Source organism: Toxotes jaculatrix, chromosome 15 (genome assembly GCF_017976425.1).
Source record: "Toxotes jaculatrix isolate fToxJac2 chromosome 15, fToxJac2.pri, whole genome shotgun sequence".
NCBI lineage: Eukaryota > Metazoa > Chordata > Actinopteri > Toxotidae > Toxotes > Toxotes jaculatrix.
Window position 1 is genome coordinate 15,611,659 of NC_054408.1, and position 14,442 is coordinate 15,626,100.

Sequence of the window (14,442 nt, forward strand, 5' to 3'; positions counted from 1 at the left end):
GCTGAGTTAAATGAGAAGATTGACACCACTCTCATGTCTGTCCATTAAATATGAAGCCACAGCTGACAGACACACGGTGCTAGTAGGTGAATTTTGTAACCTCTGGACAGAGCCAGCTGTCCTCTCTGTGCTAAGCTAAGCTAACAGGCTACATATTACCTTACAGACATAAGAGTGGTTTCAATCTTTTCATCAAATTCTTGGTAAATCAGGGAAAAAAATGTTCCCAAAATCTCAAATTACTGTTTTAAGTGTATGTCTTGTCATCTGAAAAAAGACAGTACTGCAGTATCAGTTTTTGTCCTTTTTATTGTCATTAATTATTGTAATTGGTGTCATATCAACAAGAGAAAAACTGCGTACATCTACTTGACCTTTTAAATACATTTACAGTTGCTGTAGGGTGGAGCAGGAGGCAGGGACGGGGCACACAGAGATGGGGAATGCAGAAAAAACACAGAAGCAAACAAACAGTCGCAGGTGAGGGCAGTAATTAGGCAAGAAGCGAGATATACCACAGATGGTGTCTGAAAAAGAAACTAGATCACCCAAACACTTTTTCCTAAGAGATGTAACAGGAGTTGACCGACTTCTCCTGGTCGTTTTATTTTTCTTTATCAAGTGTCTTTTTTAATGAATTTTTCAAAAAAAAAAAAAAGGAAATAAAAAAAGTTTCCAATTTCTCCTCCCACATATTGCAACAAAACACCCAGATACGTTAGCGTCTGTGGTAAAACAACATGGGATCTGCACCAAACGCACACACACACACACACAGACAGATTTCAGAGCTGCTCTTCTACTAAATCTCAGGTTGCAAACTGCAGCTTCTTCCTCTGTGGTTCAGACAGCAGTCCAACAGTCCTCACTGAGCGCAACACCAGTCTGTTAGCAGAGAAATGCCTGTTCATTCTTATAAGCTGATTCTCTGCAGCTGTAAAGACAATATACTTTTAGCTGTTTACTTTTTGGATGGAGGTTTGTGGAACGAACTCCAGTGTTTACTATTGTTCTGATGTATAAACAGGCGTCTATATTGAACTACTGAGCAGGTACAAGTGTGTGATGCTCTTCAACAGGACTGAGATGCATTTCCTTAGCAACACCAAATCAGCTGTCTGACACTGTCACCAAGCATTACACTGTAAACAACTAATAACTACAAAACATGAACTTGTTTAATTTTTATCCAATAATTGAGGAAATAACTTACTAAAATCCTTTTTTTTTAAATTACAAAATAGCCTCTTTTAATATTTGAATCAATACATGCTTGTCATAACATAGACCTAGTTCTTGCAATAATGCAATTTTACAGGTATATTTTATAGCCATATTGTCACTTCCTTTTAAAATTTTTTGAGGACATTTAGATGGCAAAGAACTTGTGTTTTTATACATGTTTCTATATATATTTGTTAAATATATTATATATTGGATGACAAGAATGACTTGCAGTAAGGATGCTTGGTTTGTCAGGGGGTTTGGCGTCCATGCACATTTACTGAGCAAGAACAACACGTGCTGCATGGTGTGCTGGCCACATTACTTCTTATTCAATGTAGAAAAAAGGCGGTAGCTTCTTCAAAACACTGATCCAGGGCCTGTCAAGCCAATGATACGTGGTCCTTACATACTTAATCTTATCTAGGACCAGTGCTTGGGCTGAACTATTCTATGCAACATCATTCATAGAGAGAGAGGCCAACAAAATGAATCAGAAATAACACATATTTGGGTTTAAAATAGACAGGAAATAAAGAGGACCAAAGTACAGTAGCTCCTAATTTGAGTCTCTACTTAGAATTGAGAAATGGATCTTGAAGTGGAGATGTTCAAAGGCTGTGGTTTAGCTGAGGTTGGCCTCAGGGTGGCAGGAGTGGGCAGAAAGGTTTGAGGGGATCAGAGTGAGGTTGTCTGGGGTGCAGACAACGAACTCACAGATCCAGTGTTCACAAACCCTGCTTAGCCAGAGCCGCAGTGACATCCTCAGCCAGGGTTGCTAATTGCGGCGACTCCATCATATTGAGACTGCCGGAGGAGGATAGGTGGCTGTCCCGGTGGCGGTGGGGAGACACCGAGCCGGAAAGGCCTGGCGACTGGATGATGATCTCAGCTCCGTGGTCCACTCGGGCCTTGGCATGGTCACGAAATGTTAGCCTGTGGCTCTCAATCTATTAGATGCAGATGGTGTGATGGGAGGAGTGGATGGGGAAAATGAAGTATATCATTTTCATGTTGTGTCAAACAAGAAAAATGGGTCTGCTTCAGAACAGCTGCAAATGATGAGTGTTTCACTTTAAGTCTGCTTTGTAGACTTCACTCATGAGAATATAACCAAACACTTAATGAACACAATGTAGGATGTTTGGATTAACTTGTACATTATTTATTGGTAGCGGCGCATACTATACCTTTGCTCACAGGCAGATAAAGGAGTACAACAAGTTTTTGAAAGATTGGCCTCTTGAAATATTTTTAATATGTATTACATGTGTGCTTGAATAATATTAAATTGAAACTTCATCAATTTCACCCTAAGTAAGACTAAGGCTACACTACATGTCTTTTAAGATTCCATAAATATTCACAGACCTGTGTGATTTTTCTCTCTACGTTCTTTTAACTTCATAAGTAAATTAACAGATGAGAGCAACTGAAAAGTCTGCATACCATGATGTGTAGAGAAAATGTTATTTACTATGCATGTAGACTCAAAAAAAGTGTTTATTGTCATAGAGTATATAGCAATATTGACTAATTAGACAATCTCTCAAAAACTTGATGCTTTCCTTTAAATCATGGATTGAGGGCATGGAGCTGAAACTCACCGTAACACGGCCTCCACCAGGAATGTGGTGAGCATTATCCAGGGAACCCACCTTGGCTTGGGCTTTGTCTTTGAAGTCCAACTTCACACTCTCTATACGCACGTTACCGCCCCCTGGGAAGAAGTAGAGGAAGTGTAAAAACTACACAAATATCGGCTCAGATTCACATTGTGGTGACAACTGACTAAAGGTGGAAAGAGGAGTCTGTGTGGTTGGAGAGTTTGTTTGTACCAAACATTGGTCTGTTAAAAGAGATTTCATGTGGAAAAGGAATGTGTAACATGTTGAAAGAGCATGTGTGTCCACTGAACCACATGACTCAGATAATAAGTTGCCAGGAGATGGAGCTGCAGGCAACAAAACAGCACCCGGGAGGGAAAAGAAGGTTTCCACAACCCACAGCAAAACAGCAGCTTCTCTGAAAACCTGTCTTAGATGCACATACTGTCCATAAATCTTTTCAGCATTGTATTAAAAATAGGTCTGCAGTGTTTTTGGTCAACAGTAATTTAATTTAACCTAATAGCAATGACTTAAAGTGCCAGTTTACCCAAACTATATACAACAAATATATATACCTATGCATATACCCCTGTATATACCTATATATATACCTATATTATATACATTATCAGTTACCTCTAGTTGTCCAAATTTGGTTACATTTGCAAAGGTTTTGAATGATCTACCAAGAAATTTAATTTGTGAAACTGAAAACTCAACAGAAACTTCCCAAAACCAATGTCATGAAAAATGGCCATTGACTGTATCTTTTTCTGGGTCTACCTGGCGTCCCTGGGCAGATTTACTACAGCAGTATTTGATCCCATCAAGAGCAAACACGCTCCCTCTGGCTCAGGTCAGTATTGGTGGACAGCATTGTTAATGTTAGGTATATTGGATTTCAGTATTTTCAGTGATGTCACTACCCTTCATAAAGTCTTGCACTGGGTCATAAACTCTGACTGAGAAAAACACTGTCCTCAGATGTCCCTTGTCTGAGGATGGAAGCAAATCATCAACAGTGCATGAGTTTTTGGTTCTTTCAGTGATTTGATTGAAAAGTTAAAAACAGGGTTCCAGGTTTGACCCAATTGAGCTCAGCATCATGCTCCACATCCACACACTGAGGATAGAAACACACAGAACATGGCAAGTCTGCCAGAAACCACCACACCTCCCACATTTGGCTGACTGTGGACAGATCCATCAAGCTGTCAATCCAAATGCAGTTTACAGCTTCCACTGTTGTTGTTTGTCAGTTCACCATGATCCAAATCAGCTGCTGTGTTTTTCAGGAGTTAAATATAAACTGCAAATCACATTTATTATTTAGATTGGATTAGATTACACTTAATTGTCAGTTTACAAACAGCCACAGTGCATTAAATTTCATGGCTTGTGTTTACCCTTAGTGTCTGACATGTACTGGTAAACAAGTCTTAGAAACGGCCTATCTGTGGGATTCGTTGACCCCTTTTATACTTGGTATTAAAATGCAATCTCTATCTGGATAATGACATCTGATCCATGAACATTTGCATTTATGCCTCGTATTCATAGACGTTCTCATTATCTCCATTCTGACTGCACTGTGATCTCAATATGTAAATGAATTCAATTTTAAATTGCTTTTTGCAGGGGAAGACTTGTTAGCTACCACTAATGCTAGCTGCAGCTTTTGCTGAGCACCTTAAGCAAAAGGTGGAGTTAGGCAACCTTTTTTAAAAGCTGCTGCTAGCTGTTGCTTGCTTTAGTGCCACAGCAAATTGAATATCCTATATATCTATTGTTAACTGGTAAAGATGAAAAGGTAGCAAAAAATCCTTTCATTCATCATTCACTCTTCTGATGAATTCTGAAGCATTTGTACACAAAACATTACAAAGCCAGCCTATTAAAGCTGGACAATTTGTGCTGCATCCACAGCTGCTGGAAATGAAAGCTTGCTTAGCTATGTTTTCATAGCCTATTAGATGAGCTTGACCTCTGTCTGCACTACAGCCTCTCCTCAGAATGGTCCTCAGAAAGTAGTTTCTCTCTCTCTCTCTCTCTCTCTGTCTCTGTCTCTCTGTCTCTGTCTCTCTCTCTCTCTCTCTCTCTCTCTCTCTCTCTCTCTCTATCTATCTATATATGTATATATGTATATGTATATGTATATGTATGTATGATAAAATAAGCCATAACTTAATTGTGCTCATGAGCACATATGTGCACGTCAAATATCATTACACCTCCACACTGCTTGCCTGCCTCTGAATGCGGGCCTATTGTGCTTCTCGCCTTGGGTTCACTGCTTGGAGCCAGTGCTAAGCTCAGGTCATTGCATTCTCAGTTTTTCTGCCCTTACACACATTCTCACCGGGAAGCTGCCCAATATGACCACATTCTGAACTGAATAGCACATGAAAGATCAAGTGTATCTAAGCAATGCTAAAGCATGTTGGACTTCCCCCACGTAAATTCACATAGTAAGGTTAGGGCTGGCACCGGTGACCTTCTGGTGACAAGCACGCCTCTCTAACCTTTATTCCACGCTGCCACCTCCAATGTTACCCCTCAGTTACCCCTGAGAGAGTGCAGGCTAAAGGTTACCTGGCCGATGATGGATGTTGTCTAGAGAGCCACACTTGGAGGTCACATGGCTCAAGTCAATCTTCTTATTCTGTATCTGCACCTGAAAGAAACAAAGCCAGGAAGAGACGAGGTCAGAGCTCACAGTGCACGATGAGGCTATGAGAGGCAATCGCTTCTATCCTCCCTTTCTGAATTATAGAGAAGAATATAGTGCATCTGATATCCAGTAATTTTAGAAAATGATTGGGTATCAAATGAGAATGAAAGGCTGCAGTTTTCTACGTTCTGACACGGTGATATCTAATTTGCATTTAATTATTAGAAAACACAAGCAAGGCATCGCAAGAGCAGAATACCAGTGACTATCACTTGTTCTGCTGTGTCTGTTAAAGCAACTGAAACTAGGGTGAATACGAGCTATGTGAGTGCTGGAACTGTGTTTTGAGCTACAAAGTTTTTGCACATTGAGAAAACCTGTCAAATACACTGTAAACCACAACAGTGAAGATTCAGAGTGAGACGTCAAAGAAAGACCGGAGAGTTGAATGTGGCCACAGGTGGAGAGTAGATAAGAATATGCATTATTATGTGAAACACCTTAGGGATCTGAAGAGAAAACCACTATAAGGAGTGAACCGATGAGACAGCAAACAGAGTGGAGCTATAAAGCTTTAGACACAGCACAATGAACAAGAAGAGATACACCACATCCTGAGATGAATCACTGGGTCACGCCTGTGGTCAGCAATCACTTTGCCAGGTCACCGATTTAGTTGATATGCCTTTTGTAACCAATGATTTGGTGTTCTTTTTTTTCTCCTCTCTTAAATAGCCTTAGAGGGGGAAAAAAACAACTGGAAAAGTAAGGCGATGATGAACAACGCAGATAATGAGCCATGTAACAGACCACAACACCATGTGCACAAAGCACAGTATGCACCTTAGCCTGTTTGTCTACTAGGCGTCCCTTACACATGCATAATACTAGCAAAAATAAACCACGAGTTTACAGACAGAGATGAGATGTGGTTTGTGTCAACGTGGTGAACATCAGGCTGCAGCTCAGCATGTCTCTCCAGCAATGATATCTTTATGAAATAATGGTTTAACTTTTTTTTCTTCTTTCACGATTTTTACGGGTTTTGGTATCACTGTGCAAAAGCTTTAGGCACCTCCATCCCAAAACACCATCAGGGAGGCATGTGATTGGTCCCAAATTCATTTTGCAGCATGAATATGAGCCCAAACCCACAAAGAACTGTCTTCAGGAACAAGAAAAACAAGGAGCCCTGCAACAGATGGGTATGCCCCCCAAAGAGCCCTAATTTCAATATCATGGAGTGAGTCTGGGATTAAGTGAAGAGACAGAAGACACTGAGACAGCCTTAATCCATCTGTAGTGAGCAAAATGCTCGGAACAACCTACCTGTCAAGTGTACCGAGGAGAACTGATGATGTTTCAAAGGCAAATGGTGGTCGCATAAATTATTGATTTGATTCAGGTTTTTTGTCTGTTTATTGCATTGCATTGCACTGCAAGTTAACAGAAACTAAAAAAAAAACTATTCATGGCATTACTTTTTAAAGCATCCACACTTTACTTTTTTTGCCTAAAACTTTTACACAGTACTGTACACTATACTATGTTGGCAACAACAACCAAATAATGAATTTTAATTGGGCCAAATATCACAGCCTTTGCATGAACCATTCTGTCTGTTCCTCTCACGCATGTCATAGTTCTGTCCGAATGCAAACTGTACTACGCCACTGTGTCTCCAAATTTCTGTCCAGTCCAGCGATTGGTCTGTTCAACAACTTGGCCACCTGCTCCTTATCTTTGACCTTGTTACTTGCCCATTTCATCAGTGTCTTTAACTTTGTCATGTGCTTGCTATAAAAAGCTGAAAGAACTGTCAGTTGTGCAGCTGTGATTTAAAGTGACCGTTAAAGTGACCAATGTGTGCCATTTGTCACGCACTGTGGATCGACATGAGATATTTATCTTGTTGTTGAAGCTCTTGTATGTTTAGAATCTGAGGTGATGCACTATGGGACACCAACACTGACAATTTCACTACACAGTTTAAGAGGAAAACGGATACTTACCCCCTTTTAGTTTAGTTTTTACAAATAAGATGAGAGTAACCAAATAGCTGAGGTTTATTTTACTTGTCTTTTGGGGTAAGCTAGTTTGGTGAGAGCTAAAATCTTGGCTCCAGCTAGTCCAAACATGCCACAGATGACAGATGTCTCCTTATGTTGAATTAGGCACATAATGAAAGACCTGTGATTACTGTATTTTGTGGGTAATAATACACAATATAAAATCACATTGATCCACTTACTACATTAAATAATAATACTATTGCAAAACTGTTTTTTCCTATGGTTGCAAAAACTGACAAATGTCCACAAAGAACTGTGATTTTGATAAAATAACAAATTCTTATTTCTAAACACACAATCATGAAACTTGACCAACAGTTACATAAGCAGCTATTAGTCTGTTTTATAGTTCTAAATGTGATGTTTCTGTCAAAACAGGTGTTTGTTGTCCCCTGCAACTCTTAATTTGTCAGATGGAAATAAAAAGAGGTCTGGTGAGAACAGAGAACTCACTGTACCTGCTGCCTTCAAATGTCAGTAATCGGAGTTAATCAGCTAAGAGGGAAGTGCTTCATGCAGCATTCTACCTATTTAGGATGAGAGATGCTGGCAAGAGACTTTCTAGCAATATCTGGAATTTTTTAAAATATATTTTTTTTCTAACCCTTATGCCAAAACTTCTTTGTGCAAAATGTAATTGCACCAGTAAAAAAAGTAAAGCCTTTACATGTAGAATGCTGCTACAGTTGAGAATGTTGTCAAGTGCTGGAGGAGGAGACATTCAGCCTTTGGTATCAAAATTCCTCGCAGGACACAAACCACTTCTAGAGAATGCTACATTGATGAAGAGCACCAGTATTAATGAATGAATGATTCAAAATAAACTGGGAAATTGTAAAGCAAGGGGGAAAAAGGAAAAGGCAACACTGAAAGAACACAGTACTACAAAACACAGAAATAACACTGACATGAACACTGAGACGATGGACTTGTGGCACAAGACTCACGTTTCCACCTCCTGCTGAGTAGCCCCGCCTGTCCAAGGACCCACACCTAGACTGAACATGGCTATAGTCCAGCTTAACACTGGGGATGAGAACCTGCAGGGGTGGAGGTCAGGAATGAGGTGGGAAAAGTGTTGGGCTTTCTGGCATGGCACTTCATTTTAAACATCTCTCAAACGCTTTGTATCCTCCCACCGTTTAAATACTATCTTAGATATCTGAGTTAATTTGGCTACATTGCAGGAACTAATAACTGGCACACTGGTTCCCCTGTTGCTTCCCCTATGTCATTCAGTGGATACATTCTCTCTAAGCTAAAAGACAACATAGATTCATTTCACCAAAAGTCTCACAGCATGAGCTCTGACCCTGTTTGATTTATGTACCAAAGATGTGCCATATCTGGTGACTCCTCAGTAGATGCCATTTACTTTGTCTCCACCTCTAGGAATCAGCATAACATCCTCTGAAACAATGGATCCACTGCAAATAACTGTGCTAAGCTATCTAACTTATCTTATCTTATCTTAACTGAAGCCGAAGCTAGTTAGTGTGACTTTCAGCCTCATGAGGATTTGTGCATTGTAAAGGGTTTTGTTGCAGAGTAACATGAAGTTTCAAGATATTGCTGCCATGAATTTGCTTTTACATGGATTTTGAGTCAGTAAAACAAACAGGAAGCTCATTGAGAACATACTTGACTAAGGTGTCAACATTTCCTTTGTGGCTTTGCATTTCTCTTCTGTTCAGACTCAAAATACACATAAATGCAAATTAAAGGCAGTTCAAACTTGAGACCGTAAAGGTGCAGGGATGATAAAAATATATGACTGAGCAGGTATGGTGAACAGCTCTCTGAGGCTGCAAGGAGAGAAAGCAGGAGTGAGAAGCAGACACAGCAGAGTTGGTACATAGACACTAACAGTTAATACATTATTGCAAGCAGTACAGTAAAAGCAATGGTAACTACAGTCGAGAGAAAAAAGACACACAGTACATACATTTCCAAAGCATTTTGTGCGTGAGGTGAGGAGAGGGGAGGGGAGACTAAGGTGTGTGAGCGCTGAACTGACCGTATTTTCTTCAACATCACTTGATCAAAACAATGCTTTGAATTGGGCTCAATGACACGAGTGGCAGTAAAGAACGAGAGAAAATATACCTCATCTATGCTGGACAGATGTGAAGTACAAGAGCGTGATACTTTTCTGTTTTGAATGAGGAGGTTATTCAGCAGACAAACAGTAGTGAAACTAACTAGCAAACAGGCCCTTCTTAGCTGTGAACTGAGTGTGCATCCAGTTCCCAATTAGCACAATGTTTACTGCAGTGATCAGACAACTGCAGCAGGAGATTCATGCATTTAACTTATATACTTGCATTTTATATAATAAAATTTAAATATCAAATGACACGGTTTATTGCCACAGCATGAACTGGACACACACAATTCCACAAATCTGTCTTCAAATTTACTTTTATAAATTTTCATCAGGGCAACATCTAGAATCAAACACAGAAATCATCACATTTAACTCAGTGGTAGACCCACTACTAGTCTCTGGGACAATCTACAACAGCTATAACAAGACAAAACAAAATAACTACCAGACAATGATACCAGACCTAAGATGAACAGTATTAAAAACAGGATTAAACTAAGAAAAACTGAGTGATAACAGGAATTTCTGTAGAGAAAATTTCCTAAACTTACTGAGCCACCTCTAATAGGAGGTCAGATGGAGCTGGTAGGAATTAAAGTGTCTTACTCAAGTATATTTGAGCACAGCAGACGTTTACCAACATATGGCGTTGGTCATCTGGCTCTCTAACCATGAGGCCACCTTGGTGCCAGATACTTGAGTTATTCTTGGGTTTGTGGTTCTGCTCTCACAGCAAGGAGGTGGCTAAAATCAGAAGCTGACATAGCAGATGCTAAGTTGTAACCGGCCTTGTCACAGGGAGACCCCGTGCCCTTAAGTAAGGCACATGCACTACACACTCTTTCTCACTTCTCACTTTATCAGAATGTCAATCCTGGTGTGAAATGTTGGTGGTGATTTGTGTGGTGTGGACATTTGAATGAGGAGGTGAAGAAGAGAAGAGGCATTGTGATTGTGGATTTGATTTATCGCATTTGGATTGTGTTCACCTGTCTCCTTTGTTGAGCTTCTTCCTCTGTCAGACCAGGAACAGCCAAACTTGGGCTGGAGCAGTCCATTTGGTTAAATAGGAGGGTTCACAGGGGAAGAAACCAAGTGTGGTAGAGTGGGAGGGGTGTTTTGTCTTTTGTGCTGAAATAACCAGTATAAGTGTCCTGTTTAGAAAGAAATATGTGTTTTTAACGTAAGTTTAACTGAACTTCTATGTGACAATGTGTTGTTTGATATTGTAATTACTGTAAGTGTGATGGAGGACATAATTGATTTTGATTAACTGGGAAGGTACAGTCCAACAGTATAAAGGTGAGGAGGCTGTGGTGGTTGGGAGCGAGAGAGAAGAGAAGCACAGCTCCAGAATGTAGCTCCTGCCGTGGGCCCGAGTTTTAAGGGTATAGCCAGGAAGGCAGTTAGAGTGAATTTGTTGTGTATTACTTTGATTGTTCTTGAGAAGTGAGTTCTTTTTCGTATTATTCTTTCTTTTTTTGCGTACTTTTCTCTTTCTGGTTGCCCAATGTGAATTTTTTCCTTGGACTTTGTGAGCAAGATTCTCAGTTTTGACAAATAAAATGGAATTGGAAACTGCTCCCGACCGCTGCAACTCATTGTTTTATACCGGGTTTCTCGGCCACCCTCACAGGCCTCTTAAGGGTATAAGAGTAAAACATAATATGAAAGTTAATAGTCGCACAACTTAGCTTTAAAAGTTACATTACCCACTTTAGCTAAAGATGAAAAGGGAGACAATGACAGTGACAGTGTTCTTGCGCTTCAAGCGCAAGAAAAGTGGGAAATTAGGGTTTGAGGGTAAAACACAAACTAGAGTAGCAAAATACTAGACCGCTAAACTAGACATATATCCAGCCTCGCACAGCACAACAAGAAAAAGCTTGCTGCATGTCACTTAACTGGACTTTAATCAGACTATACAGTGGGAGTACTTTGGACAGACTAACAAACTAAAATTAAATATGGCCATCACTCATCTCCTCGATCGAGGAGGGTGAAGATAGAAGGGTACATACATTGCCTCCGTGGGGAGAGTGCTTCAGATTATCCTTGGAGCTGCATTTTGACAATATGTGACTGAAGTCCACCTTCCTGTTTAATATCTGAATCTATGGAGAAATACACAGATAGTACGGACTTCTTAAATGGTGGATGGGAATGAATACTTGTCATGAGACTACAGGGAGGCACTAGAGGATAGAGGTGAAAAATGTGTGGTAATTCATACACATTACATTGTCTTTATTGAAGTTCTAAAGAATTAGTGTGCATGGGAGATCCTAATCATGAGCACCATCTGTTAATGTGACATTGTCGTTTAATGTGTGACACAAATACAAGTTTACAACAATCATGTTTATGGAAAGTTATCCCAGCAACAATAAATTTAACAATAAATTCATTGTTATAAACTACTTGCTGAAAACTATGGATCCTGGAGTGTGCCTCTGAAATAAATTTGGACTTTCTAATTATAATCATAACTAATATGTTTATAGTTATTAAAATTATCAAATTTAAAAAGCTATTATAGGTAATTAATTTCTATTCCAATGAGCTAAAAGTAAAAAAATAAAAAAATAGGTCTATCACATTATTATTTGTTTCCTGCTTCAACAGTAACAGTTTCTATTTGAAGTTCATTTGAACTTTGCTAAATATTTAAACTTCAAATATCAATTCATCCAGTGAAGAAAAATTAACTCAACTATTATTTGATAAATTAAATGATTTAATTATTATTATTTTTAATTATTATTTTGGTTTAATGCCTCAAGAAATTGCAAACTGGATTAATCAAGAATAGTCTTTCAAATGTATTATTGTGTATTGTTATTATTTTTCAGTGGCACATTCTTATCCAGACTCTACAAAAACACACAGTGCCATAATTAACAGTGCTGAGGTATACCAGCAGGTCTTGGGTCCAGGTCACACTGTGTGCTGCTGACAGACACAGAGTAACGGAGATGAGACGCAGCACTGACTTCCAGATCCAAGAGGCCTTGTGTTTGGCCTCTGTTGGAATATTTTGGTCCTTGTGCTTCTATGAGGACAATCATTGGACAGGTCAGTCGCTGGGGGGGTTGGGGGGGGGCTCACTACAGGAGCTGCTTAGAAATTGGAACTAGTTGGAACTGCTTGGGACTACCAAAGGTCAGGACAGATGTATATTACAGTCATATGAAAACGGTTACTTACGCTTCTGTGTGACTAAAATATTGCACATCAGCTGTGTATTAAGAGGATTTTACTGTCTGAACTGAGATCCAACTGAAAGTCAACTGAAAAACTAATGTGAACTGAGCTCCAAACATGACTGAAATTCTTGTTTGTCACACTGTGGAAACAGGAGCTTACTGCGTGACAATAGCAGTGTGCTACTGCAGGATAGTTCAGGAATATTTCACAGGAAACACAAGAGAGACGAGTGGGTTGCGAAGAGGACTACGACTGAACCAGCTTATTTATATTCTAAATTGTCAAACTGTGTGAGCCGGCTATTGTATACCCATCTCACACTGCACTTTCAAAATATACAACTGTCAAGGAAGAGAAAGAGAAAAGCACACTGAGAAATAGGAGACTGAATCTTGTTAATTTGAGGATTTCCACCCTGGCATGCTCAACTGATGGACTGGCAACAAATCCTGTCATTTCTGCTAACTGCGACCAGCAGGTATTTTAGAACAAAAATGAAAAACTTAATGTTGATGTTAAAGTCAAAGCTGCTGTTAAATGTTCATTAATTACACTCACACAATTATCTGCATGTTAGAGAATGCTAAATGTTACCTTAGGGTGTTCATACTGCTGATTTTTAACGTGTTTTACTGAAGGTTGACTTTAAATTGATGTCCAAATTGCATGAGGACCAAAATAATTATATTAACATAAAAAAAACAACCAAGTTATCACATATTCATAAACAGAGATAAGAGTAAATCTTTTCAGTATATTTTTTTATATACCATTATATACACATACCATGTGTATATAATGAGGAGCTAACCCTCTTACAGGTCATCCTGTGTTACAGGTAACAGACGCAAGTGTGCAATATTCACAGCTAAAAATAAGCAGACACGCAAATGCAAAATTTCAACTCAGCCATGTTTGAACCACTTCCACAACCACTACAGGTAAAATCCCTTCGAATGTAGTACTTGGTGGGGGACACTGTATTACTCAAACTGTCAAGGCAAGCAGTCACAAATACTCACAACCAAAATAAAAGCTGGGAAGAAAAATGTGTAAGATTCCTGATGCAAGTTGTCATGTGTCTTACCCTCCACACAGCTCTACTCCAATAGAGACGTGCATGAAAGGAACATCATTGCCAGCTTTAGCATTGTCACCCAGCATGCATGCTTGAAGACACAAACACACAAGCAAACATGCACAGAAACTCCACTCAGGCCAATTCTCCTGCAGATGACAGGGAGGCGTTTGGAGCATGATCTTTCCTTATTTTGTGGCTGGCTGAACAGAGCAGCGCAGAGACCTGGCAAGTCGTAAAGATGTCAGCCAAACGCTTAGACTCCTAATCAGGTCATCAGTGGAGGCCTGTAAGAGCTGATGGCTACAGACACATTGCTGTTTTCATTACTGTGCTTCCTGTTGCAGAGCTGACTTTGTGTTTCAGACTCACGCTGGAACAAGATATTTGTCAAACTGTAGGATATACACTCTCGAACACCATGCTAACCGAAAACGGGATTTGAAATGCAGATTTCTGTCGGCTGAAGTGCT

The 14,442-nt window shown here is 39.6% G+C and overlaps 1 protein-coding gene across 1 annotated transcript in view; it reads right to left on the bottom strand.

The window, feature by feature from the left end:
* Positions 1-1,721: 1,721 nt before the first annotated feature.
* Positions 1,722-14,442, bottom strand: part of map2 (microtubule-associated protein 2) — a 37,993-nt gene continuing 25,272 nt past the window's right edge. Inside the window, exons 16-20 of the mRNA XM_041057937.1 lie at positions 12,602-12,736; positions 11,706-11,798; positions 5,427-5,508; positions 2,832-2,944; positions 1,722-2,174 (exon numbers count right to left, since the gene is read on the bottom strand). Of these exons, the coding sequence (XP_040913871.1) occupies positions 1,953-2,174; positions 2,832-2,944; positions 5,427-5,508; positions 11,706-11,798; positions 12,602-12,736 (645 nt within the window). The 3' untranslated portion in view covers positions 1,722-1,952. The remainder of the gene's footprint in view (positions 2,175-2,831; positions 2,945-5,426; positions 5,509-11,705; positions 11,799-12,601; positions 12,737-14,442) is intronic.